General features: G+C 61.5%; 1 protein-coding gene across 8 annotated transcripts; it reads left to right on the top strand.

Annotated features, from left to right (window-relative positions):
• Positions 1-1,067: 1,067 nt before the first annotated feature.
• GRIN1 (glutamate ionotropic receptor NMDA type subunit 1) lies at positions 1,068-23,230 on the top strand. Of its 8 annotated transcripts, none has more exons than XM_033122835.1 (21): positions 1,193-1,450; positions 3,763-3,897; positions 5,362-5,538; positions 7,455-7,517; positions 8,301-8,401; positions 12,489-12,610; positions 12,683-12,857; positions 13,894-14,038; positions 14,136-14,219; positions 16,028-16,169; positions 16,252-16,379; positions 16,608-16,772; positions 16,847-16,965; positions 17,078-17,190; positions 17,267-17,415; positions 17,516-17,673; positions 17,979-18,140; positions 18,429-18,538; positions 18,648-18,793; positions 20,055-20,165; positions 22,243-22,941. In XM_033122835.1, exons 1-21 carry the CDS (start codon positions 1,193-1,195, stop codon positions 22,357-22,359), a joined length of 2,880 nt encoding a protein of 959 aa, XP_032978726.1. In that variant the 3' UTR covers positions 22,360-22,941. The 8 variants fall into 8 exon arrangements, with proteins under 8 accessions (XP_032978728.1, XP_032978734.1, XP_032978726.1 ...); XM_033122836.1 differs by having other exon boundaries at positions 22,609-22,892; XM_033122837.1 differs by lacking the exon at positions 7,455-7,517 and having other exon boundaries at positions 1,068-1,450; positions 22,243-22,480.
• The last annotated feature ends 67 nt before the right edge of the window (positions 23,231-23,297 follow it).

The following is a 23,297-nucleotide window of genomic DNA, read 5'->3' on the forward strand; positions in this document are numbered from 1 at the left end:
TCTCCTCTAATTAGGGAGGGGGAAGCACACTCCAGAGGTAGAGGGGACAAAGAATTAGGATCCTGAGGACCAGAGGGACTAGAGAAGCTCTGGAGAGCGGCAGGACGCGAGTGGCGGTGCTGAGAATGGATCAAGAAACGGGCATCAGAGGGGCGAGGAGTGGCAGCAGAGGGCATGGATGTCTATCTCGGCACCTCACTGAGCAATGCTTCCTGATGTCTGCCCTTGGCCGGGTCTGCTGCAGACACCCGACCTCGGCCCTGGTCTCTCCATAGCTGCTTTGGGTCCAGACCACCAGACTCCTGGAGGATCCAGCTCAACACGGGGGCGGCCACTGTAATCCCTTCTATTCTTTTCAACCCTTTGGGGGAAGTCCAAGTCACATGGCCAGGCAAATGGTGTCTTTTCCCCATTTTTAAGCCTCCTGAAGAGGGGGGAGCCCCACACTCCCTCCCCCAGAGGGACGTGGCTTAGGGCCACTCGACACCCCTGGGTCTCCAGCCTAGAGAGTGAGGCCCCAAAATGTCACTGACTATGGATGAGGACTCGTGCACGCTCGTGCACGCCAACACACACACACACTGGCACAAAACATTCGGTCATGTTAAAAGACACACAAGGCTGCACGCGGTGACGCGGACCCCTCTAACCTACCTAAACTCAGCTCCCTGCAGGTCCCAGACAGCACACACGCGCGCGCGTACACGCACACGCGCACATACACTCCCACACAGGCGCTCCCTCCCGCCACGTTCTGACAAATGCTCACAGGAACGCAGGCGCACACTCTGGTGCCCCCCCCTTCAGCTCCGTGTTAAGAAGCGGGGGTGGCGGGAGGGGTAGGAGACGTGGGTCCCGCTCGAGGCTCCGCAGCTGCCGCAGTCGCCGCAGCGTTGGGACCGGGACCAGCGAAGCCCGCGGAGGAGCCGCAGCCGTGGTGTCCTCTCGGCGCGGGGAGACAGGAGCCGCTCCGAGACCCGCTTCAGCACCGCGGACAGCGCCAACCGCTCGGGGCCAGGAACCCACGCGCACCCAGGACATCCCCCGCCGGCCGAAGGCTCGGGTGTCCCCTCCCCTCCTGCAGACGTCCTGAGCTTAAGGCTCCCGAGGACGTGGCGCTCCTCGCTCGCGGGATCGGGGGCGCCCCGCCGGGGATGCGCCGAGGGCCCCGCTTTCGCGCTGCCCGGAGCCCATGAGCACCATGCACCTGCTGACACTCGCCCTGCTTTTCTCCTGTTCCTTCGCCCGTGCCGCCTGCGACCCCAAGATCGTCAACATTGGCGCGGTGCTGAGCACGCGGAAGCACGAGCAGGTGTTCCGCGAGGCCGTGAACCAGGCCAACAAGCGACATGGCTCCTGGAAGATCCAACTCAACGCCACCTCCGTCACCCACAAGCCCAATGCCATCCAGATGGCCCTGTCGGTGTGCGAGGACCTCATCTCCAGCCAGGTGCCGGCCCCCACCCCCAGGCCTCTTGCGGCGCCAGCTCTTTCCCCTCCCCCACCGCCTCCCCACCATCGTCTCTCCCTCACCCTCCAACCCTCCCGCTGTCCCAGTTTCATCCATTTTTCATAGTCCTGTCCGTGCCTTGAAGAGAGGACACCCAAGTCAGCTGGCTCATTCTGGACAGGGCTGGTGTCACTCGTAGCCAATGCCCCATCTTGGGCCCCAGAGCCGTCCCCTGCCAGTGTAGCCAGTTCTCAGAAGGATTCCAGGGCTCGAGGCCCTGACCAGTGTCCGCAGACATGTGGCAGGCATTTGGCGGTGTGTGGGGGTGGGGGCACCCCAGCTTAAGGTCAGAGGTGCCTGTCCCGGTCACAAGCAGGCAGGGCTTTAAACAGAATGGGACGAGGGGCCACCTTTGTTTCCACTTCTAGAGCTCCCACCCTTCCTCTCCCCCTTCCCCCCAGCCACAGGTCTGCCTGAGATGGGACGTGGCCCAGGTGTGGAAGCAGGGTGTGCTGTGGGGTGGATGTGGGGACCGCACGTGTGGGAGGCGGCAGGGCACAGCAGGGGGCCGCTGGCAGCCAGTGTGCTGGCTGTGGGGGAGGACACCACTCCCGGATTTGCCTGTGGAGCTGCCTCTGGGCTGCGTTGCCTGCTGAATTCCAATGAAGACGCAGGATCACTGCACTGCAGCTCTTTATGTAAGAGGCAGGGCTGCGCTGGGAGTAGCTCCCCCTGCTCACCTGGCAGACAGACACGTGCTCCCATGTACATCCCTGGCTGTACACAGAGAGGCACAGGCTGACACTAGCACACACTCATGCACACCAGCAGCACATGATCAGTTGCACACCCTCACTCTCATACACACCTGTCCTCCATGCACATCCGTGGATACACACTCATGTGCTCACACATGCCAGGCTGTCACACATGCAAACACACATACAAATACAGACATGTCGGGGCACACAGTGTGCACATGTGTGTCCCAGCACATGCCACAGACCTCATGTCACATGCACACACATGCTCGTGCAAACACTGACTAGGCACCTTTGGGTGCAGGCTGGAGGGGAGTACAAATCAGTTCAAATGGCCCAAGTGCAAGAGCCAGGCCAGAGCTCTGCTCTGAAACCCCCTCGCCCCACGAGCCACTGCCAGGCCCCAGCCTGCAGTGGGTGATGTTCTGTGGCCAGTGGCTTCAGTCACTTGTTCCAGCTGGGGAGGGACGAACATGAAGTAGAGTCAGGAAGTCCAGGTAGGACTCTTTCTGGGGATCCCTCCTCCAACTCATTCATAGTTTTGCTGTCTGTGGGCACTGTCCCCCCAGAGAACAGCCAGTCCCAGGAGCAAAGATGACAGCAACAGCTGTCACTCACTGAGCACACCCTGTGGGCCAGACCTGTGTTAGCATGGCAGCCATCACCCTACGTGTGCAGCCAGTGCACAATGCCCCCTTGATTTGGAGAAGCAGGTGGGCCACGTGGCCCAGATGCAGGTCCTTCTCATGTAAGAAGGGTATGGAACTGCCCAGCTGTCTGACAGGTCCCGCCCGGCAAGGCAGTGCTGAGCCAATGGCTTCAGGCCTGCCTACAGGGGCTTGGTCCAGGCAGGAGGGCCAGGCTGCCCCAGCGCCTGCCTTCCTTTCCTTGAGGCTGTGGTCAGCACTCATCATCAACACTAGGTCTCGTTCAAACTGAGCCGTGCTCAGCCTGCTCCTGGAAGACTCAGCAAAGGGACCGAGGCCTCTGGGTGGCTCCTTGCCTGGCCTTTCCTGCCACAGCTCGGTCTGTGACATTTGCTGCTGACTTTCTGGAGACCAGTCTGCCCACCTCTGACCCAGGATGAGGGACAGTAGGCGGTCTGGTTATCAGCTTGACTCGGGAGCAACTTCCTCCACCCTCGGGGTGACTTGTATGGCCAGGGGACAGGCCTTGGCCTTCCCTGTCAGGGTTTGACCTCACACCTCCAGCAGCTCCTGCAGTGGGAGAAGGCCTGGGACTAGGGAAGCGGGGTGGGGGTGGGGGGTCCTGTCACCTTCCTGTGTGTCCTCAGCCCCCAGAGTCTTGCTGTGCCTCTGACTCACCCCTATGATTCTTTTATACTCAGAGTCTTATACTTAGAAGGTGGTTATAGGAGGTTGTCCCCCTGCCTTGTGGGTGTGTACCCTGTGACTGTGTGTGCATAAATGGTGCCCCCAAACATCCCCCACCCCCGTCTGCTGAGTTCAGCCTCTGCTGCTTCTGGACGGAGGCTCCTGCACAGTGCCCAGCCAGCCCCCACTCGAGCTGACCCTGTCCCCTTGTCCACAGGTCTACGCCATCCTAGTCAGCCACCCACCCACCCCCAATGACCACTTCACCCCCACCCCCGTCTCCTACACAGCCGGCTTCTACCGCATCCCCGTCCTGGGGCTGACCACCCGCATGTCCATCTACTCAGACAAGGTAAGCCTGAGTGCTCGGTAAGCTCCATCCGTGTTCAGACCGGCTGTCCTGCCGCCCAGGGCCCTGGGCAGCTGCACGGGGGTGGGGGCGCAGACAAGCACTCAGACCACGGGCTCGGCTCGAGGCTCACCGGCTGATGCACAGCACCGAGCTTATGCACGCTCACTCACACCACACACGCATGGTCTCATAGACACACACACTCACCCACACTCATGCACGTACACAATACACACACTCACAGATACAAACAAATCCATACACTCACACCTGCATACACCCACACACGTACACACATCCACACGAACACTCACGTGCTCTCACATGTACACACACGTGCACATTCGCACGCATACTCACACCATCACACACTCTTACATTCACACTCACAGAACACTAACGTGGTCACCTCCCACACACATTCACACACTAATACACATGCCCCCAGACACACACGCACTCGGGCAGATGGCCCACTGAGGTGACAGGTACAATAGCAAGCCCTGCCCTTGATGGTGGAGAAATGGGGGACCCCTTCCTGTGCCCCCCAGCCACTGCCTCCTTCATCGCTCTGGGCACCAGTCTCCTCAGATGCAAAGAGGAGCAAAATGCTTCTGCTGAGGAAAGCAGCCGGGGGAGCACATGCAAGGCTGGGGGGAGGGGCTGTCTCTCAGGGCAGGACCCCAGACCATCACATGTCCCCAGGCCACTTCCAGATGATTACCCAGCTCTCTGGTCCAGCATGAGGGCAAACCTAATGGCCAAACCTCACAGCTCCACCCTGCCCCCACTCATGGTGCCAACCCATTGCCAATTGGTGCCCGACACAGGGACCAGGAAGGCCTCGGTCAGAGACAATCCAAGACCCCAACTACAACCGCCTTGCAGCCATGTAGCCAGCTGGTGACGCACAGTGGCCAAGGGGCATTCTTCCACTCTAGTTCCAAGGCACTGCCCCCAGGCCACGAAGAGGGAGCTGGTGAAAAAATAATCTGGAGGTCTCAGAGGGCCCCAAGATCAGAATGGGTCAGCAGAGACATTGTGGGGAGCCACTGTGCTGCCTGGACACACACCGAGGACCTCAGCTGAGGAGGGAGGGGCCTGCTCCTTTCCCTCTCCCTGCCTGACAGTTAGTGTCAAGGCAGGACCAGCGGGCACAGCCCCTAGACTTGGTGCAGAGATGAGCTCTGCAGGTCCAAGCGTGAGGGTTTCCGGACAAATACTCATCTTTGGGAAGGACCCGTGTGAAGCCTGGCGGGGGGCTGTCTTTGAGGTGCTCCATGTCAGCGAGAACTTTCTCAGCCTAAGTGGTCAGGCAGGAAGTGGCTGCTGGGAGGTGGGAGCCCACCCAGGAAAATCCACAGACCTGCTGGCGGACACGGAGCCTCCATTCCCCAGAGGCGATGATGTGTGTGGGGGGGTCGTGCACCGGCCCCCCCTCACCGGACGCCCCCGCCTCTGCAGAGCATCCACCTCAGTTTCCTGCGCACTGTGCCGCCATACTCCCACCAGTCGAGCGTCTGGTTCGAGATGATGCGCGTCTACAGCTGGAACCACATCATCCTTCTGGTCAGCGACGACCACGAGGGCCGCGCGGCGCAGAAGCGCCTGGAGACGCTGCTGGAGGAGCGCGAGTCCAAGGTGAGACCCGGGCGGCAGAGGGGCGCCTCGCGCAGCAGGAGGCGCGCAGCGGCGGCCTGCGCTGTGTCTGTGGCCGTGTGTGAACACCTTCTCTTTCCATCATGCATGGTCAGCACCACCACGTCTGGCGAGCGCCCGCCCCAGCCTGTCCTCGGCTCATTTCACTTGCTTCTGCCATTAGTCGAAATCTCCTTCGTGTCAGTCAGTTTCTGCGGGGCGAGGGCAGGACCACCTGGAGCTCCGCAAACACCCCGCCCCGCCCACCCCACAGGACCCTGCCGGACCCTCCCCTTTGGCCCCTCGCCCATGCCCAGCGGCCTCCCCAAGAACATCCCTTTCAGGGATGGCGACCACTCACCAAGCCCCCTCCCAAAGCAGCCAGGCCCCTCCCTGCCGTGACCCATTCCATGTCCTCAAGCTGGCCTCACCTCCCCACAGCCCTCCACCTCACAGCAGCCCACCCCCTCCCCAAAGCCCCATCCAGGCCCAGCGGCCCCCAGCATGGGCCCTGCCCCCTCCTCACCTCCCAGCACAGGGATGGGCTCCGCCTGGGGACCAGTTAGATGCCTGACTCTAGGACACACTGACAACCCTGCCCCTGCCCCAGCCCCACCCCCACTTTGTAGGGTTGCTGAGAGACCACAGTGCTGATTTCTGGGGGTCCAGGTGACCCCCTTCCCCTTCCTTGCCTGCCCCCACTGCCAACTTGAGAAGGAGCTGGTGCTCAGCACAGGCCCAGGGTGAGCCTTCACCCAGCCTAGAGCCCGGGCGCTCAGCCCAGGTGGGGTGGAGACACAGCTGGGCAGAGAGGGAGGGAGGCCAGGCTGGGGGGGCGCCTGGGGAGGCCAGGCCAGGGGGGCGGGAAGCATGTTCTCTGTGAAGTCGGAGCCGGCTTCAACCAGCTCGTGCCAGCCCCATGCCCTCAAGGCACCACAGACCCCTGAAGGGAATAGCGGGTACTGCTTGGGGGTGAAGTCAGAGGGTCCTGGGGGCCCTGCTGTGGGGGACTGGCTGAGGCTGGGAGGGAGGGCTGGCTACCAGTGCCTCGGGGCCCCACGCCTCCCGAGATAGCACCCGGCAGGCATGTCGAACTTACACACTCCCTAGTCACACCCCTGCACACCCAACCACAAGCGCCCACTCTCACAGGCACATGCAGTCACTCCCAAGACCATCCCATCCCCACACTCCACACCTCCCACCACAGACTCAGACACACGCCTCCCACAGACCTGCCCGGGCTTTCACACGCAGGCCCGTGGCCCACCAGCTCACACACGTGCACATGCACACACACAAATGAATGCTCAGCCAATACTACCCCTCACTCCTGGCCCGTGGGCTTATGTAGACCACTGCTCCCATGTAGATGGCTGTCTCCTAGGCACATATATGTACACCCACTCGGGTCATACTCACTCCCCAGTGCACATATGGGCCAAGGGGTGTGCATACACCCGTTAGTGAGAACAGAACACACAGACCTCTTAGAAAGGCTGAAGGGAGAACTCAGGGAGGAGGAGGGACAGAGGGGACAAGGCATGGCGAGGGGCTTCTCACCCTCCATTGAAGACTGATGTAGGAGGACCACACAGCAGGTGCATGGCAAGGGTGGGGGCAGCAGGTGGGGCCCCAAAGGGATACATTTGGTGTGGACGCGGACAGGGTCTTCCAAGTGTGACTGTTTCCAAGAGCATAGTCTCATGGCCGGGAGCCTCAGTGGCCCTTTGCCCCCTGGTCCCCCAGCACTGCCCCGGCCCCAGCCCCACCCAGGCCTAGGTGTTTGCGAGCTCCAGGTACGTGCCCACCTGCAGATGTGCCGAGGAGGTGGTGTGATTGCTTTGGCGCCGTCATTTTCAACCGTTTATAATCTTCTTCTGTGTCTGCATATTTTCTCTGTGCACATTATTCATCAGAGTAAAAAAAGGAACTATGAAAACCTCGACCAACTGTCCTATGACAACAAGCGCGGACCCAAGGTATATATGCATGGACGTGCACGCCACCCACCGACTAGGGAGCCGTGGCCTCTGGCACCTCGGCCACCAGGGCTGTTTTCTGGCCCAGCCGAGCCACAGGCCTGAGCAGTGAGGAGAGAGAGATCATGAAGCAGGCAGTCACAGGCAGGACAGGGCAGGCAAGGGCTGCGTGGGTGCCCACTGCCTGCCCACCGCAGCCTCCGCCTTGGCCTGTGCCTGACAGGCAGGCACAGCCGCGGCCGCGGGGGAGCTGCTCTTCGGGAAGTGCATGCGAACCTCTGGGACCCCCAGGGTTTCCTCGTGGAACCCAGGAGGGAGCCCGCCCGTGCAGCCGCCCGCCTGCCTGCTGGGGTCCGGGCCGTTCCTGCAGGGGCCTGTGGAGTCGGGCCTGCGAGGTTCTCCCGTGGTTTTGGAAGAGTCAGCCCCATCTTTGCTCCCAGTTGCATTCCAAAACTCTTCTAGTTCCTGTCCGCTGCACGCTCTTTCTGAGTCTCAGCCCACTTCAGCTTGCATGCTCAGTGCAAAGAGGACAGGAGTGTCAGTGGAGAGAGATGCAGAGAGCAGAAAGCAGTGTAGGAGAGCGAGCAGGCTGAAGAAAGGACGAGCAAGGCCAGGCCAGGCCAGAAGCCAGGAAGGCAGGTGGACAGCACAGGTGGCAGGTGCAGGCCGGGCAGCCCTAGCTGAGCTGCCTCGGTGTTCCTAGCGGCTGCGGCCCAACTCTCGCCCCTGAGGCGCTATGTCCCCTGCCCCGGCCACCTGCTAATGCTCCTGCTCGCACCACAGGCGGAGAAGGTGCTGCAGTTCGATCCAGGGACCAAGAACGTGACGGCCCTGCTGATGGAAGCACGGGAGCTGGAGGCCCGGGTCATCATCCTCTCTGCCAGGTAAGGCCGCATTGGGCCCCTCCAACTCACCCAGGGCTGCTCCTGGCCAGGGCCAGGGGCACCGTTGGGCGAAGTTGAGCTTCAGCTTCCAAAATGCCCTTGCCTAGGAGAGCCCTCACCATGTACACCTGGCGACCTGGCAACCTGGAATATGGAATGCCTACCTGTCCATCCCTCCCTGGCTCCTTCCTCCTTTGCACAGTCACCTGCTGCCATTTGGCCTGAGCTGGGCTTTGGGGGTGGGGTTTGGATAAGCCCCTGCCCTTAGGAGAGCAAACACAGCCCTGGCCATTGATGGGGTGACACAATGCTCTGGAAGCGAGCATCAGGGGAAAGGGGCCCAGAGAAGTGACGTGAGGGTGTGCAAGTGAACCCTGGGTGGAAGGCCCACGGCAGGGAGAGGGCCAGAATCCCAGGACTGGAAGACTCGGGCGGTTGAAGTGGGAACCAATTAGGGACTCATGAAAACCAGGCTACCCTTGGACAGGGATCAGCCAACAGTAACAATCTCCCTATTTGCAAACAGCTAAGTTCTGAGAAGGGAAAGGCCAGGCCACCAGAATAGAATAAGGAAGAGCCCCACCCCCCTGAGACAGACAGAAGGACCTGGGTGGATCCACCCTACTGTCTTCCCTGTTCTAGAAAGTGTGCTGGGCTCGAATAGTGTGGAGAAAAACAGCAGGGGTCACTCCGCTCAGAGACACCCCCCCAAATGCTGCTGTCCTGCAGGCCAGAAAGAGCCAGCAATACTCTGAGTCCCAGAGCGGGTGTCCTCTTCCACATTCAGTCAACAAACCTCTAGCTGACCCAGGTGCACTCCCTCCTCTCAGGGCAGAGCACAGTGTAGGGCCAACGGGATTTCTCCGGTTAGAAGGCAGGAAGCAGCTCCACTCCCCTGCCCACACAGGTGCGACAAGAAGGAGCTAATCCCCCACTGGGGCTCAGAGTCACGAGTTACTTGCCCATGCTGACCATCCAACCGTGGGCAGTGTGGAGACGGCTTAAGCAGAATAGTTTAGGAGGTGCCCAAGCACGGTCAGGGTGCTGCACAACCTCTTCCGGAGCAAGCCGCGACCAGAGAAAAAACTCCACTTAGAGCAAGCCCCGCCCAGAGCTAGCCCCGCCCAGAGAAGGCCCCTCCCAGCGCAAGCCCCGCCCAGAACAAACCCCGCCTAGAGAAAATCTCCTCTTAGAGCAAGCCCAACCCAAATCTAGCCCCACCCAGGAAAAGCCCCGTTCAGAACAAGCCGCGCCCAAAGGAGCTCCACCCAGGGAAAGTCCCTCCAGACCCTCTCTTTTTTTTCCCCCCTTCTTCTCCCTCCCGCCCCCGCCACTCCGGTTGGAGCCTGTTGTTTCTCCGTCTAGTTGTGTAGGACACAGCTCCCTGGCCCATGCTGAGGAAGACTGAAAGGATGTGGTGGGATAAAAGGATGGCTAGGTGGGTGCACCATTGGGCAGACAGATGGGCAAATGCTGACTAGTGATCAGAAGACTCCTTTATCCAGGACAGAGAACTGAAGGAACCCACTACCCCAAAGCATAGGTGTTCAACTGTTGGGCACTTTTACAAAGGATCGGGTCACACCAAACTAGACCTGCCCAATACGTACACTGTAATTAGAGTGGCCCCCAGGACATGGGCCAGAAAGCCACATGTAAAACCCACCTTGGAACCTCGCCACTCCCAGCTCCAGCAGAGTGCTGGGCACTTCTCCACTGTGTTCCCTCGGGTCAGTGAGGCCATGCGCCATTTGCCACAGGCCTGGGGACGCCCCCAGACACGGGCCAAGAGGGTCTTGCCCTGTGTCATTAGCCCCAGGGACAAGGACAGCTTTGCAGATGTGGCTCCAAACAAGAGGTCAGCCCAAAGAAGGGGACATGGTTACAGCAGACAGTTGCACATGCACGACACACACAGAGACATGCTCCAGAACTATGTGCACACCACACGCACCTGAGCACACACCATATACACCACACGCACACACCATATGCACATGCATGCACAACCCTAAACACCCAGGCACCCAGGCACCCAGCATATTCACACCACTCACACATACACAGAACACACAGCGTGCACATGCTTATACATGTGCACACATCATATACACACATACACTCCCATAGACATGCATGCACCATATGTACACCACACACATGCACGAGACATTCTAACACACACAAAAACACACTTATACACAGACGTATCACACCTGCACACAAGTGCATGCACACCACATCCGCACAAGCTGCCTACCAACATCTACAGTGCACACGTGTGCTCATGCGCATGCTCACACCTCACATATGTACACACTACACACTACACACATGCAGACGCCCACACAGGCGCACACACTGCCCACGAGGCACCACACATCGCCAGCACCCCCCTTGACTCCAGGCAAGGCCCTGGCGCAGAGGGGCCTGGCTCCCGCGGCACAGGGCAGGCGAGCCCCACAGCACAGCCAGCTCCAGGGGCCCAGGATGGCAAGGCTATCCTTGCCTGTCCCCTGGGCAGCAGCGGACACTGGTGTTTTTGGCCCTGGCACTCCAACGGGACACATTTTGGCTCCCGCTTCATGTATTTTGCAGGGACCCTGTTAAGCCAATCTTAGTTTTTGACCAATTTCCTATCGACTGCAGAGAATTCATTTCCAAACGTTTCCTTTCTTTCTCCCTGAAATTGTCTTTCTGCGGTCAGCTATTTCCATAAAGCCGTCTGATCAGGCTTTCCTCTACAGCCGTGTTACTGATGACATCAATTTACACAGATACAAGCATAGGTGTGTGTCCTTCTACCGAGTCTAATGTCACACACCTGAACTGCGTCAGGCAGACGGGCTTCTCTGCCAAGTTTTGTGAGCACAGTTGGCAGTGGGCACACTGCGCCCGACACACGTGGTGTTGGTTTTGCTGGGTGATCATGGCTGGATGCCCTCATTTGGGTCACCAGTGTGGTGCTGCCTGGAGCACCTCTATTTGGTGTGGCTTACATCTGACAGTAGCATTGTCATTTAGAGCAAACACTAAAGGTGTTAATTTCTTTGTTGGCTAATCCTTGAGAAAATTAGGGGCAGCCTTAGGCAACCTAGGGCCACCTGGGTTTCCAGGGTCAGCCACTGTGCAAATAACCCAACCAATCTGTCCAACACTTTGCACCCGAGGCCCATGCAAAGTGCGTCTCATGGTCCAGGTCCACCTGGGGCCAGATCCAGCCTGGCAGGAAAGGGAGGGGGAAGTGGGAGGGGACCCCCCTAGTGGCCCCCACAGCCCCACCAGGCCAAGAGTCCTAGTCCTGACCAGGGAGACCCCTACCCTAGGGGACTGGGTCCACAGGGGCTCATCCATGTGGATGAGGACACTCTAAGATGTCAGGACCATGTGTGCCTGAAAGGCGAGGCCTGTGCTGGGTCCTGCTGGGCAGCAGCCCTGCTGTCTCCAGCAGCTTCTGCTGCCATGCTCAGGCCATTCCCAGGCTCTGGGTCCCAACAGCATCTGACAATCTGGAGAACCCCCAGCCCTTCATTTCATCTTTGGACATGGAGAACCAGAGGGAGTGTGGCTTGTCCAGGTTCTGGGGTGCACTGTCCAGGCACAGACCTGACTCTGCCATTTATCACCACTCAAGTGCCTGGGGAGTCTCACTTTCTCCTCCTGACACAGGGTTGGTAATAATGCCTGCCTCACAGGGATATTGTAAGAATTAAATAAGATAGTTCATGTAAAGCGCTTAGAATAGTGCCTGGTACCTGGTGACCAAGTGATCAATCAATAATGATCCATCACCATCCCGGGTCATCCTGACCCTGCCCACGAAGGGCAGGTGGCCATCAAGAGAGGCCTGGGAAGCTCTGGGGGAGTCTGGGCCCCACCCCATGTCACCTCTATGGGGTCTCCTGGCCCAGGTGCGGGCTAGGGGTGGGGCTAGCATGCCTCAGCTTGTGGTGTTCCCAGGCCTCATTCCAGGGGCTGGGGAAGAGGTGGGGTCAGGAGGAAGACCTGGGAACCGGAGCAACCTCCTGCCAGCCTTGGGTGGGGGAGGGCTAGAGTCCTGGGCCCGTCAACCCCCTCTGCCCCACAGCGAGGACGACGCTGCCACCGTGTACCGTGCAGCCGCGATGCTGAACATGACGGGCTCGGGGTACGTGTGGCTGGTGGGGGAGCGCGAGATCTCGGGGAACGCCCTGCGATACGCCCCAGATGGTGAGTGCTGGTCCTCTCCGGGTCCCGGCGGGCGGGGGTCCCCCACGGGCTCTAAGCAAACGCTCGCCCCAGGCATCATCGGGCTGCAGCTCATCAACGGCAAGAACGAGTCGGCCCACATCAGCGACGCGGTGGGCGTGGTGGCCCAGGCCGTGCACGAGCTCCTGGAGAAGGAGAATATCACCGACCCGCCGCGGGGCTGCGTGGGCAACACCAACATCTGGAAGACCGGGCCGCTCTTCAAGAGGTGGGAGGGGCCGCGTTCTAGGAGTGGGCGGGGCCGGTCTGCTGGAAGTGGGCGGGGCTCTTAGGAGGTGGAACTAGTCGCTCTTCAGCGGGTGGTCCAGCTACAGGTACAGTCACGTACCCCACTTCCCTCCTTTCCGCCCACTTCCACTCCACTGTGATAATCATCCGCCCTGCTTCCAACACTCACACCAACGCCTCGAATGTGGCTGCTTCCACTGCTCCTGCCCCAGCTTTTAACACTGCAGCCAACCCTGAAACTCCCCCCCCTTCCCAGGGCGACTGACTGCCCTCCGGACGAGGCTCCTGCTGTAGGTGGGGAATGGGCTCTTCCAGGGACCCAGGAGGTCAGACAAGGAGCTCAGGGATGGCACGCAAGCCTGTAGAGAGCCAGGGTTGGCCAGAGACCCAAGTGTATAGCCGCAGTGGAGCAGGAGTGAGCTGGAAGCGCCCTGGACACCATGCCCCAGGGTGGGCAGGCCCCACCCATCGCCAGATCCCACCCCGGACTGAGGAGCCTGTGCAGGGCCCCCGTCCACCAAGCCCATCACATGAGCACACACACCTGAAGATGCCGGCACAAGCACGTGCACACAGATTGAGAGGCACGAAACACACGCGCCACAGTATATGCATGGGGCTACACGCCACACCAGGATTGCGGGTGCACACAGATATGGCCCAAGGGGTGTGCCACATAAACACACGTGTGTGCACATGCAGTGAAACAGAACCTCAATTCTGTCTCCCCCACTCACTGGCAAACCGGCCACTGTGTCCTTCCTGGGCGTCTGTCTGCCTCCTTGGCTACCCAACCCACAGAAAGCCCTCAGAACAGGGTGTGGCGCCCAGCAGCTGCTCGGTTGTCATAGCTGTGCTGCCTGGTGCAGGCAGACAGGCGCGCCACCCGTCGGACTCACAGTTCAAGGGTCCGATGTCCACTGAAGCTGGGGCTGGGGCAGAAGACCGGGCTCAGGCTGCCGGAAGCCCGGAAGTGGGAGTGTCCCTGAGACGCCAACCAGCACTGCCCTCCCCAGAGTGCTGATGTCTTCTAAGTACGCGGATGGGGTCACCGGTCGTGTGGAGTTTAACGAGGACGGGGACCGGAAGTTCGCCAACTACAGCATCATGAACCTGCAGAACCGCAAGCTGGTGCAAGTGGGCATCTATAATGGCACCCATGTAGGTGGGGGTCATGAGGGGGTGGGGGCTGGGGCCTTAGGGTCCTGGGGCCAAGACCCCTGCGTGGCCACCCTCCATCTCATACTCCCACCCCCAGGTCATCCCCAATGACAGGAAGATCATCTGGCCAGGCGGAGAGACAGAGAAGCCCCGAGGGTACCAGATGTCCACCAGGCTGAAGGTGGGGGCCTGCTGCCCTGCCCCAGCAACCACACCCAGGACACTCCATACACTCCCTCAGACCCAGAGGAGGGCACAGGGAGGCCAGTGAAAGTGACTGAAGGAAGTGGGGACAGGACCAGCACCTGGCTGCCTCCACACGCACCTGGTACCTCAGAGGAAGCAGAGACAGCAGGTGGAGGGAGAAGAAGAAGCTGCCAGCCCCCATCCCACGGATCTCTCCAGTGCCCCTTTGGACCCAACCCCACTTAAATCTGGGAAGCTGAGTGGGACAGGACTCCCCTGGGGATGAGCTGATGGGGGACACAGGGCCAGATGGGTGGTCATTCTGTGGACTTCAGCTTCAGCATTCTGTCCTGAGTCCTGGTCCTAGAGATCCACCTACACACTCCTTAGCACTCCTCCAGGTTGTCCTAGCCACCGCCACTGCAGCCTTCACGGCCTCCTGCCATCACTGGGTCCTGCTGTCCTTTCAGCCCTGGCCTCCCTGTGGCATTCCCTGTGGTGACCCTGGGCCCCCTCTCTCCTCCCAGGGTGCTCTCCCGACAGTCTGTCCCCATGCTGACCCACTCCAGCACCAGGCCCGGACCTCAGGTCACCAGAGACAAGGACCCTAAATGCTGTTGCCCAATCAACCTTCTCCCAGTCAGTGTCCCCAGGGCCTCAAATGTCTCTCGGCTCTGTCTATGTTCTGGGCCCAGCCCATGGCCTGTCACTGGAGCCTTTTGTCACCACACTTCTTGACAGGCAGAGAGAGCTTTCCCTACAACTCAGACAGCACGTGTGGAAAAGTCTAACCCATGCAGGCTACCAGATGCAGATGGATTTTTACTTTTCTTTCACTGACTTCTTAAAAGCACAAACATATATTGCTTGTCTAACAGAAAAACATGATGAAAGTTGAAAAAGCCAGTAAGCTCTTTGCCGGCCTCCCAAGCCTCAGGGGGAAAAAAGCCAAAATGCTGCCCTCCCTCCCACCTGAGGATGGGGCCTGCCCACCGCAAACCCGCCCTCGCCGATACTCCCAGCAGAGGGCGCCTCACACGAATCCCAGGTCACTGCAGGCTGGGCTCCAACATCACCTCCGCCGGGACCCTTCGTCTGCATGCCCTGCAGTTCAGGCCCCTTTGCCCAGATATGTCTTCCACACCCCCAAGCTACGGGCCTCTGAAAGACAGGGAGGAGAGAGAGCCCCAGCATGAGCCACAAGGAACCCCTGGATTGAAGAGGAGGGCATGGAAGAGAGGAAGGCATCAGGAAAGAGAGGAAGGGAGGAAGGGGAGGTGACCAGACAAGGACTCACTGCTGAGGGGCCGGGGCGACCAGACGAGGGCGACCCCCGGGCCCCAGGTCCCCAGCTAGCTCTGCGCGAATGTCAGTGGCACGCCCTTGTCTCGTGAAGCAGGCTCTGGGTTGGGACAGGGAACTGCTCATGCCTGAGAAGTCAGAGAAGGTGCCAGGGGCAGACTGGACATTCCAACAGACTCCTCTGATGGAAGGAGTAATGTGTGAGGCAAGAGCCGAAGGACAAGTGGCCAAGAGAAAGGCAGAGTTTCAGGAAGCCGTGTGCCTTCTGAATGCTGAGGTGGTGTGGCCAGTGGGGCCCCTCCTGAGGGCAGCAGGCAGATGGTGCCGACAGTGGCGGTTGATGGCCAGGGAGGATGAGGCTCCAGAAAGGGGCCCCGGCTGGAGGGGGGAACACCGTGGATTCGGAGGGGCTTCAGGGAATTCTGGGTGCTGAGAAGAGGTCAGCGCCCCCGGCAGCTGAGGGCGGGTGGTCCAGGCTGGGTCTCTGCCTTCCCTCCCCAGATCGTGACAATCCACCAGGAGCCTTTCGTGTACGTCAAGCCCACGCTGAGCGATGGCACGTGCAAGGAGGAGTTCACGGTCAACGGCGACCCCGTCAAGAAAGTGATCTGCACTGGGCCCAACGACACATCGCCGGGCAGCCGTGAGTACGGTGCTGGGGCGCCGGGCGCAGACTTGGGGCGGCGCAGCCGGGAGCCCCGTGGTTACCACCCCTTTCCCCCCAGCACGCCACACGGTGCCTCAGTGCTGCTACGGCTTCTGCATCGACCTGCTCATCAAGCTGGCGCGGACGATGAACTTCACCTATGAGGTGCACCTGGTGGCTGATGGCAAGTTCGGCACGCAGGAGCGGGTACGCAGGGATCTCTGGGAGTTCGCGCAAGACAAGTCCGGGGGGACAGGGTCTTGCTAGAGGGCAAGGCCTTGGGTGGGCGGGGCCAGATGCTGGGCGGAGTCTGGAGTGGGCCTGGCCTTGAGCTAGGGTGGGGTCTGGAGAGGGCGACCCCGGAGGAGGGGCGGGAACCTGTTGCGGGAGTGGCCCAACAGTGTCCGCGTCCCCACTGGCTGTATCGCCCCGCAGGTGAACAACAGCAATAAGAAGGAGTGGAACGGGATGATGGGCGAGCTGCTCAGCGGTCAGGCGGACATGATCGTGGCGCCGCTGACCATCAACAACGAGCGCGCGCAGTACATCGAGTTCTCCAAGCCCTTCAAGTACCAGGGCCTGACCATTCTGGTCAAGAAGGTGGGCATGGGCCCGGCGGGGTGAGTGGGGTCCTGGGAGGGCCAAGGCGACGCTAACGGCCGGTCCACCCGCAGGAGATCCCCCGGAGCACGCTGGACTCGTTTATGCAGCCCTTCCAGAGCACGCTGTGGCTGCTGGTGGGGCTGTCGGTGCACGTGGTGGCCGTGATGTTGTACCTGCTGGACCGTTTCAGGTGAGCGCAGCAGGGAGGCCAGACACCTCCACCTGCGGAGCTGGCAGAGCGGGCGAGGGCGGGGATGGGCTGCCTTGCCCTCCCTCTCCCGCCCGCCCTCTGCACCCTGCAGCCCCTTCGGCCGGTTCAAGGTGAACAGTGAGGAAGAGGAGGAGGACGCGTTGACCCTGTCTTCGGCCATGTGGTTCTCCTGGGGTGTCCTGCTCAACTCAGGCATCGGAGAAGGTGAGGCCACGCCACACCCACACTCACCCCGCCCGCTCCACTCCTCTGCCGGGAGCTGACCGTCCTCTGCCCGCAGGGGCCCCCCGAAGCTTCTCCGCACGCATCCTGGGTATGGTGTGGGCCGGCTTCGCCATGATCATCGTGGCCTCCTACACCGCCAACCTGGCAGCCTTCCTGGTACTGGACCGGCCCGAGGAGCGCATCACCGGCATCAACGACCCGCGGGTGAGGCCCGGCCGGGCTAGCGGAGGGTCTTGACGTCACCGGGAGTCTGCCTCGGGTGGGGCGGGGGAGTAGCTGCGAGCCACGCTCTCTGATCCCGCAGCTGAGGAACCCCTCAGACAAGTTTATCTACGCGACGGTGAAGCAGAGTTCGGTGGACATCTACTTCCGGCGGCAGGTGGAGCTGAGCACCATGTACCGGCATATGGAGAAGCACAACTACGAGAGCGCGGCCGAGGCCATCCAGGCCGTGCGGGACAAGTGAGGGCGGGGCCTGCGGGACGAGTGAGGGAGGGGCCTGCGGGATGAGTGAGGGCGGAGCCTGCGGGACGATGAGGGCGGAGCCTGCGGGACGATGAGGGCGGAGCCTGCGGGACGAGTAACGGGGTAGCCGGACAAGGTGGAGCGTCCCCCTTACAGGAAAAGAGAGTGTCCAGGCTGGATGAGAACCACGGGATGGGGATGGACGTGAGGTTTCCTGGATGGTAGGACCAAGGAGGGCAAGCATGCGGGTCGAGGGCAGCCCGACTGAGTAGGACTCCCGTGACATCTGCCCCTGCCCGCAGCAAACTGCACGCCTTCATCTGGGACTCGGCGGTGCTGGAGTTCGAGGCCTCACAGAAGTGCGACCTGGTAACTACAGGCGAGCTCTTCTTCCGCTCTGGTTTCGGCATCGGCATGCGCAAGGACAGCCCCTGGAAGCAGAACGTCTCCCTGTCTATCCTCAAGTGAGTCTGCCTCACCTGCCATCCCACCGCCCTTCTTCTCTGCTCCCTAAGAGCCTCCCCAGCCGAAGCACATGACCCTAACATCGCAGATGCCACGCCTCCCCGTCCAGGCCCCGCCCCACTTACACGCCCCGTCCAGGACCAGTTCCCACCCAACTCACTCGCCCTGCCTTGGCCAGGCTCCACCAAGGCCCCGCCCCCGCTCACTCGCCCTGCCCAGACCCCACCCCAGCCCTCTCCCAGCCCCTTCCAGGTCCCTCCCGGCTCACTCGCCTGCCTCCTGTCCAGGTCCCATGAGAACGGCTTCATGGAAGACCTGGACAAGACGTGGGTGCGGTACCAGGAGTGTGACTCGCGCAGCAATGCTCCTGCTACTCTCACCTTTGAGAACATGGCAGGTGGGTTCCCCACCTTCTTCCCTTAACGCTCCTACTGACACTGGATGGGTTCTCCACGGTCCCGGCAGCCCCACCAGCCAACAGCTGAGGCTCTGGGTCCTGGACGCAGGGGTCTTCATGCTGGTGGCTGGAGGCATCGTGGCTGGGATCTTCCTGATCTTCATCGAGATTGCCTACAAGCGACACAAGGACGCTCGCCGGAAGCAAATGCAGCTGGCCTTTGCAGCGGTGAACGTGTGGAGAAAGAACCTGCAGGTAGGGCAGGCCACCTTCCGAGACCTGGTGCCCATGGCCCGCCCAGCCCGGGCCCTCCTCCATCCCCACAGGCCGAAGCGCTGGCCCTGACTCCCGGAGCCCATGTGAGCAGGACTGGAGATAGGAGCCATGGCCAGGGGCAGCGTTGGTGGGGGGCCGCCTGCAGGTGGCTGCCCGCTGCAAAGCCAGGCCAAGGGAGGCCACGCACCCTGCTCCAAGCCTTCGCCTGGCCCCTCTGTCTCCAGAGTCGCCCGCCGGCACCCATTCCATAGGAAGGCAAACTGAGGCAGGGTAAGACAGGGACCCACCTGGGTGTAGCACGTGAGTCCAAGACATGTTCTGCCCTCGCCGCCCCACACCCCTCCTCAGCACCCTCTGGGGGGCCAGCCCCCTTCCCTGCTGCCCTGCTGTGTCCTGTGCTCCATGACTCCAGGCTGAAATGGTACAGCTGGCCCTGCCTGGCACCCCAGGCCATGTCTGTGGGAATTTGCTGCCAGCAGGGGACCAGCTGCACGTGGGGCAGCCACTGCTCACCTGGGGCAGGGTGGGCAGTGGGGCCGGTGTAGGCCCGTGGCTCCTGCCCCACGGTCCAAATCCAGTTTGCTCCATCTCTTCTCTTTCTCTGGGTGCCTCCCCAGAGCCTTCCTCCAGGGATGAAGCTGACATTGCAGAGAGGGAGGGGCCGTGGGTGGATGGGTTGCTGGAGCCCCCACCCCTCTCATCTGTCCACTCTTGCTCTTGGGACCTGGTCACTGCTCTCGCTGGTGGGCACAGGGCCATCCTGGCCATCAGACTCAAGGCCAGGGTCCCAGAAGCTGCCTCTGTTTACCGGTCCAGTTCATCTCGACACCGCTTTTGGCCCCCTCTCCCCTTCCGGAATCTTGGTGTGCCCCCTCAGGGGTCAGAATGGCTGGTGGGCCGAGGAGGAACTCCTCCAGTGCTCCGAGAGTGCCTCCTCCTTGGGACACCTGTAAACCAGGGCCACCCAGGAGCCAGGGAGCCAGGCGGACTTCCCAGGAAGAGAGCCAGACGGCATCCCCCAAGCCCAGCCCCAGCTCGAGCAAGGTCAGGCCCGACCCGGGCAGGAGCAGAGGCCATCTGCGCGTGTCTGGCTGTCGGTCCCTCGGTCCAGCACAGGGAGGCAGTCAGGAGCAAGAGCCCGAGTGGCCAGCCAGGCCGGGCAGCGGCCCCCAAGGAGCAGGCGAGGGCAGGTGTGGCCGCCAACCTTAGCTGTCTAATCACTTATACATATTCATTTTAGGATAGAAAGAGTGGTAGAGCAGAGCCCGACCCTAAAAAGAAAGCCACATTTAGGGCTATCACCTCCACCCTGGCTTCCAGCTTCAAGAGACGTAGGTCCTCCAAAGACACGGTAAGGGGAAGAACACCCAGTCCCCCGTCTCCGACTCTTATCTCGCCCTGCCCCTCCGTGTCTGTGTCCCGTGCATCAGGCGTGCCCTCTCCCCATTCCTCGTCATCCCACCCCACCCCCACCTCTGACTGCTGTGGCCTTCTGCCCTCATCTCTATTTGCCCAGCACACCAGGTCTTCTCTCTCTGACTCTCTAGGCCTCTCTCTCTTGGTCCTCTTTCCCGCTGGCCCTCACTGGGTCCTCTTTCCCCATGTGTCTCTGCGTTAGTCTGCCCCCCATGCCATGACGCCATGCGCCATCTTGAAGCTGTGTCATGTTGTTGGTCAGCCAGTCAGCCTCACCACCTCGGGGCCATGCCCGGGGCCCCTGGGAGCCCAAAGCCGCCCTGTCCTGGGCTCCTCACACATGGGAGGCCACACCACCTCTCTGTCATGTCAGTTTTCTCAGCCTGTCCCAGAGGGGCCTGCCGCCCTCTTACCCTCCCGGCGACATCCATGGAGGGGTGGCTGTGATGTCCCATCCGTCCATGTGTCTGGCTGCCGGCCCTGCCACCCAGACACCTGTGTCTCGTGTCTCACCAGAGCCATGCCCGTTGCATCCCCTGCATGTGGTCTCTGTGTGGGCCGGGGCTGGGGGCCGGGCCTGGCTCCATCTGGGTGGGCGGCTGGGGCCTGGAGTTGGAACAGGTCCCCAGGCACAGGGGACCATCAGGTGGGGGAGTGGATGGTATCAGAGCGGGTGGCTCCCACCCTAGGCTGAGCAGGGGCCCTGCAGAAAGTGTGCCAGCAGCCCCCGGGGGTCTGAGAATGGGTGGGGCTGGCCCTGAAAGCTGTGGCCTGCTGAATGTGGGGCACAGAGGCTCCCAGACAAAGGCCCAGGAAGGGAGGCTTTCATGGAGGAGACTAGCACCTCAGCTCCTAAACCCCAATCCCACCCCACAGGACCACGTCAGGGCCAGTCCTTCTGCGTGAGCCCAGAATTCCCTGCCCTCCTGCTTTGGGCAGCTTGTCACCGCACAAGATGTGCACACTCAGATCAAAAGCCCCCAAAACAGACCCAGTCTTGCTAGGGGCACCCCTATTCCAGGTGGGGAGTGGGCCCCCAGAGCCAGTGCAGCCATCGGCTCAGCGGACTCCCTGCAGTTCAGGGGTGGGTATGGCCGAGAGCCCACAGGAGTTATGCTCCAAGGTGGAAGTGGGTTTGCACACAGCCTTCCCCTCCCTCAGTACATGGGAAGAGGGGTGGACCTTCAGGAACAGCAGGCTTGGCACAATTCAAAGTGAAGCCACCAGGGTGCCCCAAGCAGGGCCTGTGAGGCCTGGCCGCTCTGCTGCCCAAGAGGGGCTGGGCACAGGGATGGTGGGTGGACAGTGAGGGTCCGTGGGGCTGAAGCACAGGCTGGACCATCCAAGTCTGGGAAAGTGGTCTGAGTCTGAGCCAGGGGCCCTGCAATAGGTGTAGAAAGAGGTTAAGAGTGAAGGACCAGAGAGTAGTGAGGGTGGGGCAGTCCCCTGCTAGCGGATATTCCCAACAGACAGTATTTTTGAGGAAGGCAGCTGAAAGGAGGAGCACAAAAGTCCCACAGGCAATGGGTCATTTTCCGAGGGTGTCACTGAGTCCTGCTACCCCGGTCCTGCCCAGAGCAGACATGCATGCCCCTTAGCAAGTCCAGGTGCGACCCAGAGACCCTCTCAGAGCCTGCCCAGGGGCACACTCCAGGCAGAGGCTTCATGCGAGCCTCCCTGGGCACCAGGGCCCATCTTCCAGGCCAGCCATGGCCCCCTGTGGCATCTGGGACTAGCCCTTCCCTGCAAGGGTGACTGGGGGCCCTGCAAGCTGGGGATGGGCTGGGCGGGGGAGGGCAGCCAAGCGCCCACCCTGTTTCGGCTGGGCAGCTGCTTGGGAGGGAGGCTTGGGTGGGGGGCTCTGTCGGGATGGGTGGGGTCGGTCCCGCTGCTGAGATCCTCTGCCCCTGTCCTATGGCCGGTCAGGGCCAGGGTGGCACTGGGCGCTCAGGGCTGGGGTCCCTGGCAGCCAGCGGGGCCAGCGGGTATTGATTGTTGGTTCTTATTTATAGAGCACCGGGGGTGGACGCGGCGCTTTGCAAAACCAAAAAGACACAGTGCTGCCGCGACGCGCTATTGAGAGGGAGGAGGGCCAGCTGCAGATGTGTGCCCGTCATAGGGAGAGCTGAGAAGCCCCGCCCGCCCTCCTCTGCCCCCCTCCCCCGCAGACAGACAGACAGACGGACGGGACAGCGGCCCGGCCCACGCAGAGTCCCGGAGCACGACGGGGTCAGGGGGAGGAGCGCCCCCCAGCCTCCCCCAGGCCGCGCCCGCCTGCCCGCCGGTCGGCGGCTGGCCGGCCCACCCGTCCAGGCCCCGCGTGTGCCCCCCGAGCCTCGGGCTAACGGGCACCTTGTCTGTGTATTTCTATTTTGCAGCAGTACCATCCCACTGATATCACGGGCCCGCTCAACCTCTCAGATCCCTCGGTCAGCACCGTGGTGTGAGGCCCCCGGAGGCGCCCACCTGCCCAGTTAGCCCGGCCAAGGACACTGATGGGTCCTGCTGCTCGGGAAGGCCTGAGGGAAGCCCACTCGCCCGAGACTGCCCACCCTGGGCCTCCCGTCCATCCATCCGCCCTGCTGCCTGGCGGGCAGCCCCTGTTGGACCGAGGCGCCGAGCAGAGCGGCTGAGGACGGGCCAGAGCTGAGCTGGCTGGGCAGGGCCGCAGGGTGCTCCGGCAGAGGCAGGGCGCTGGGGTCTCTGAGCAGTGGGGAGAGGGGCTAACCTGGCCCCAGGCAGAGGGGCTTGGAGCAGAGACTGAAGCCCCCATCCTCCCCCAGCCACCACCAGAGCCACGGTCGGGGCCTGTGGCCCCTGCTGGCTGGGTCACCCCCTGCTGCAGCGCCCACTCCGCACAGCCTCGGCTCCACTCCTGCTCCTCTTCTTACCCTCCCCTTTCTCCACTTGACCCCATTCACTGAACTGGCTCTGCCCTTCCCCAAGGGCAGAGCCTGACTCCCCAGCTGGCAGCGGCTTCCTAGGGCCTTGCTCCGCCTCCTTCCCGCTGCCTCCGACCTTCTCCAGACCTTCTCCAGACTCCAAGAGGACTGAGCCTTCTCTTCGC

Source organism: Rhinolophus ferrumequinum, chromosome 12 (genome assembly GCF_004115265.2).
Source record: "Rhinolophus ferrumequinum isolate MPI-CBG mRhiFer1 chromosome 12, mRhiFer1_v1.p, whole genome shotgun sequence".
Taxonomy (NCBI): Eukaryota; Metazoa; Chordata; class Mammalia; order Chiroptera; family Rhinolophidae; genus Rhinolophus; species Rhinolophus ferrumequinum.

Bases quoted from the DNA above. Each gene is read 5' to 3' on its own strand.
- GRIN1 (XM_033122835.1), top strand. From the start codon at position 1,193: ATGAGCACCATGCACCTGCTGACACTCGCCCTGCTTTTCTCCTGTTCC. The intron at 16,773-16,846 runs GTGGGCATGGGC...GTCCACCCGCAG, and splicing joins TGACCATTCTGGTCAAGAAG to GAGATCCCCCGGAGCACGCT. The intron at 16,966-17,077 runs GTGAGCGCAGCA...TGCACCCTGCAG, and splicing joins TACCTGCTGGACCGTTTCAG to CCCCTTCGGCCGGTTCAAGG.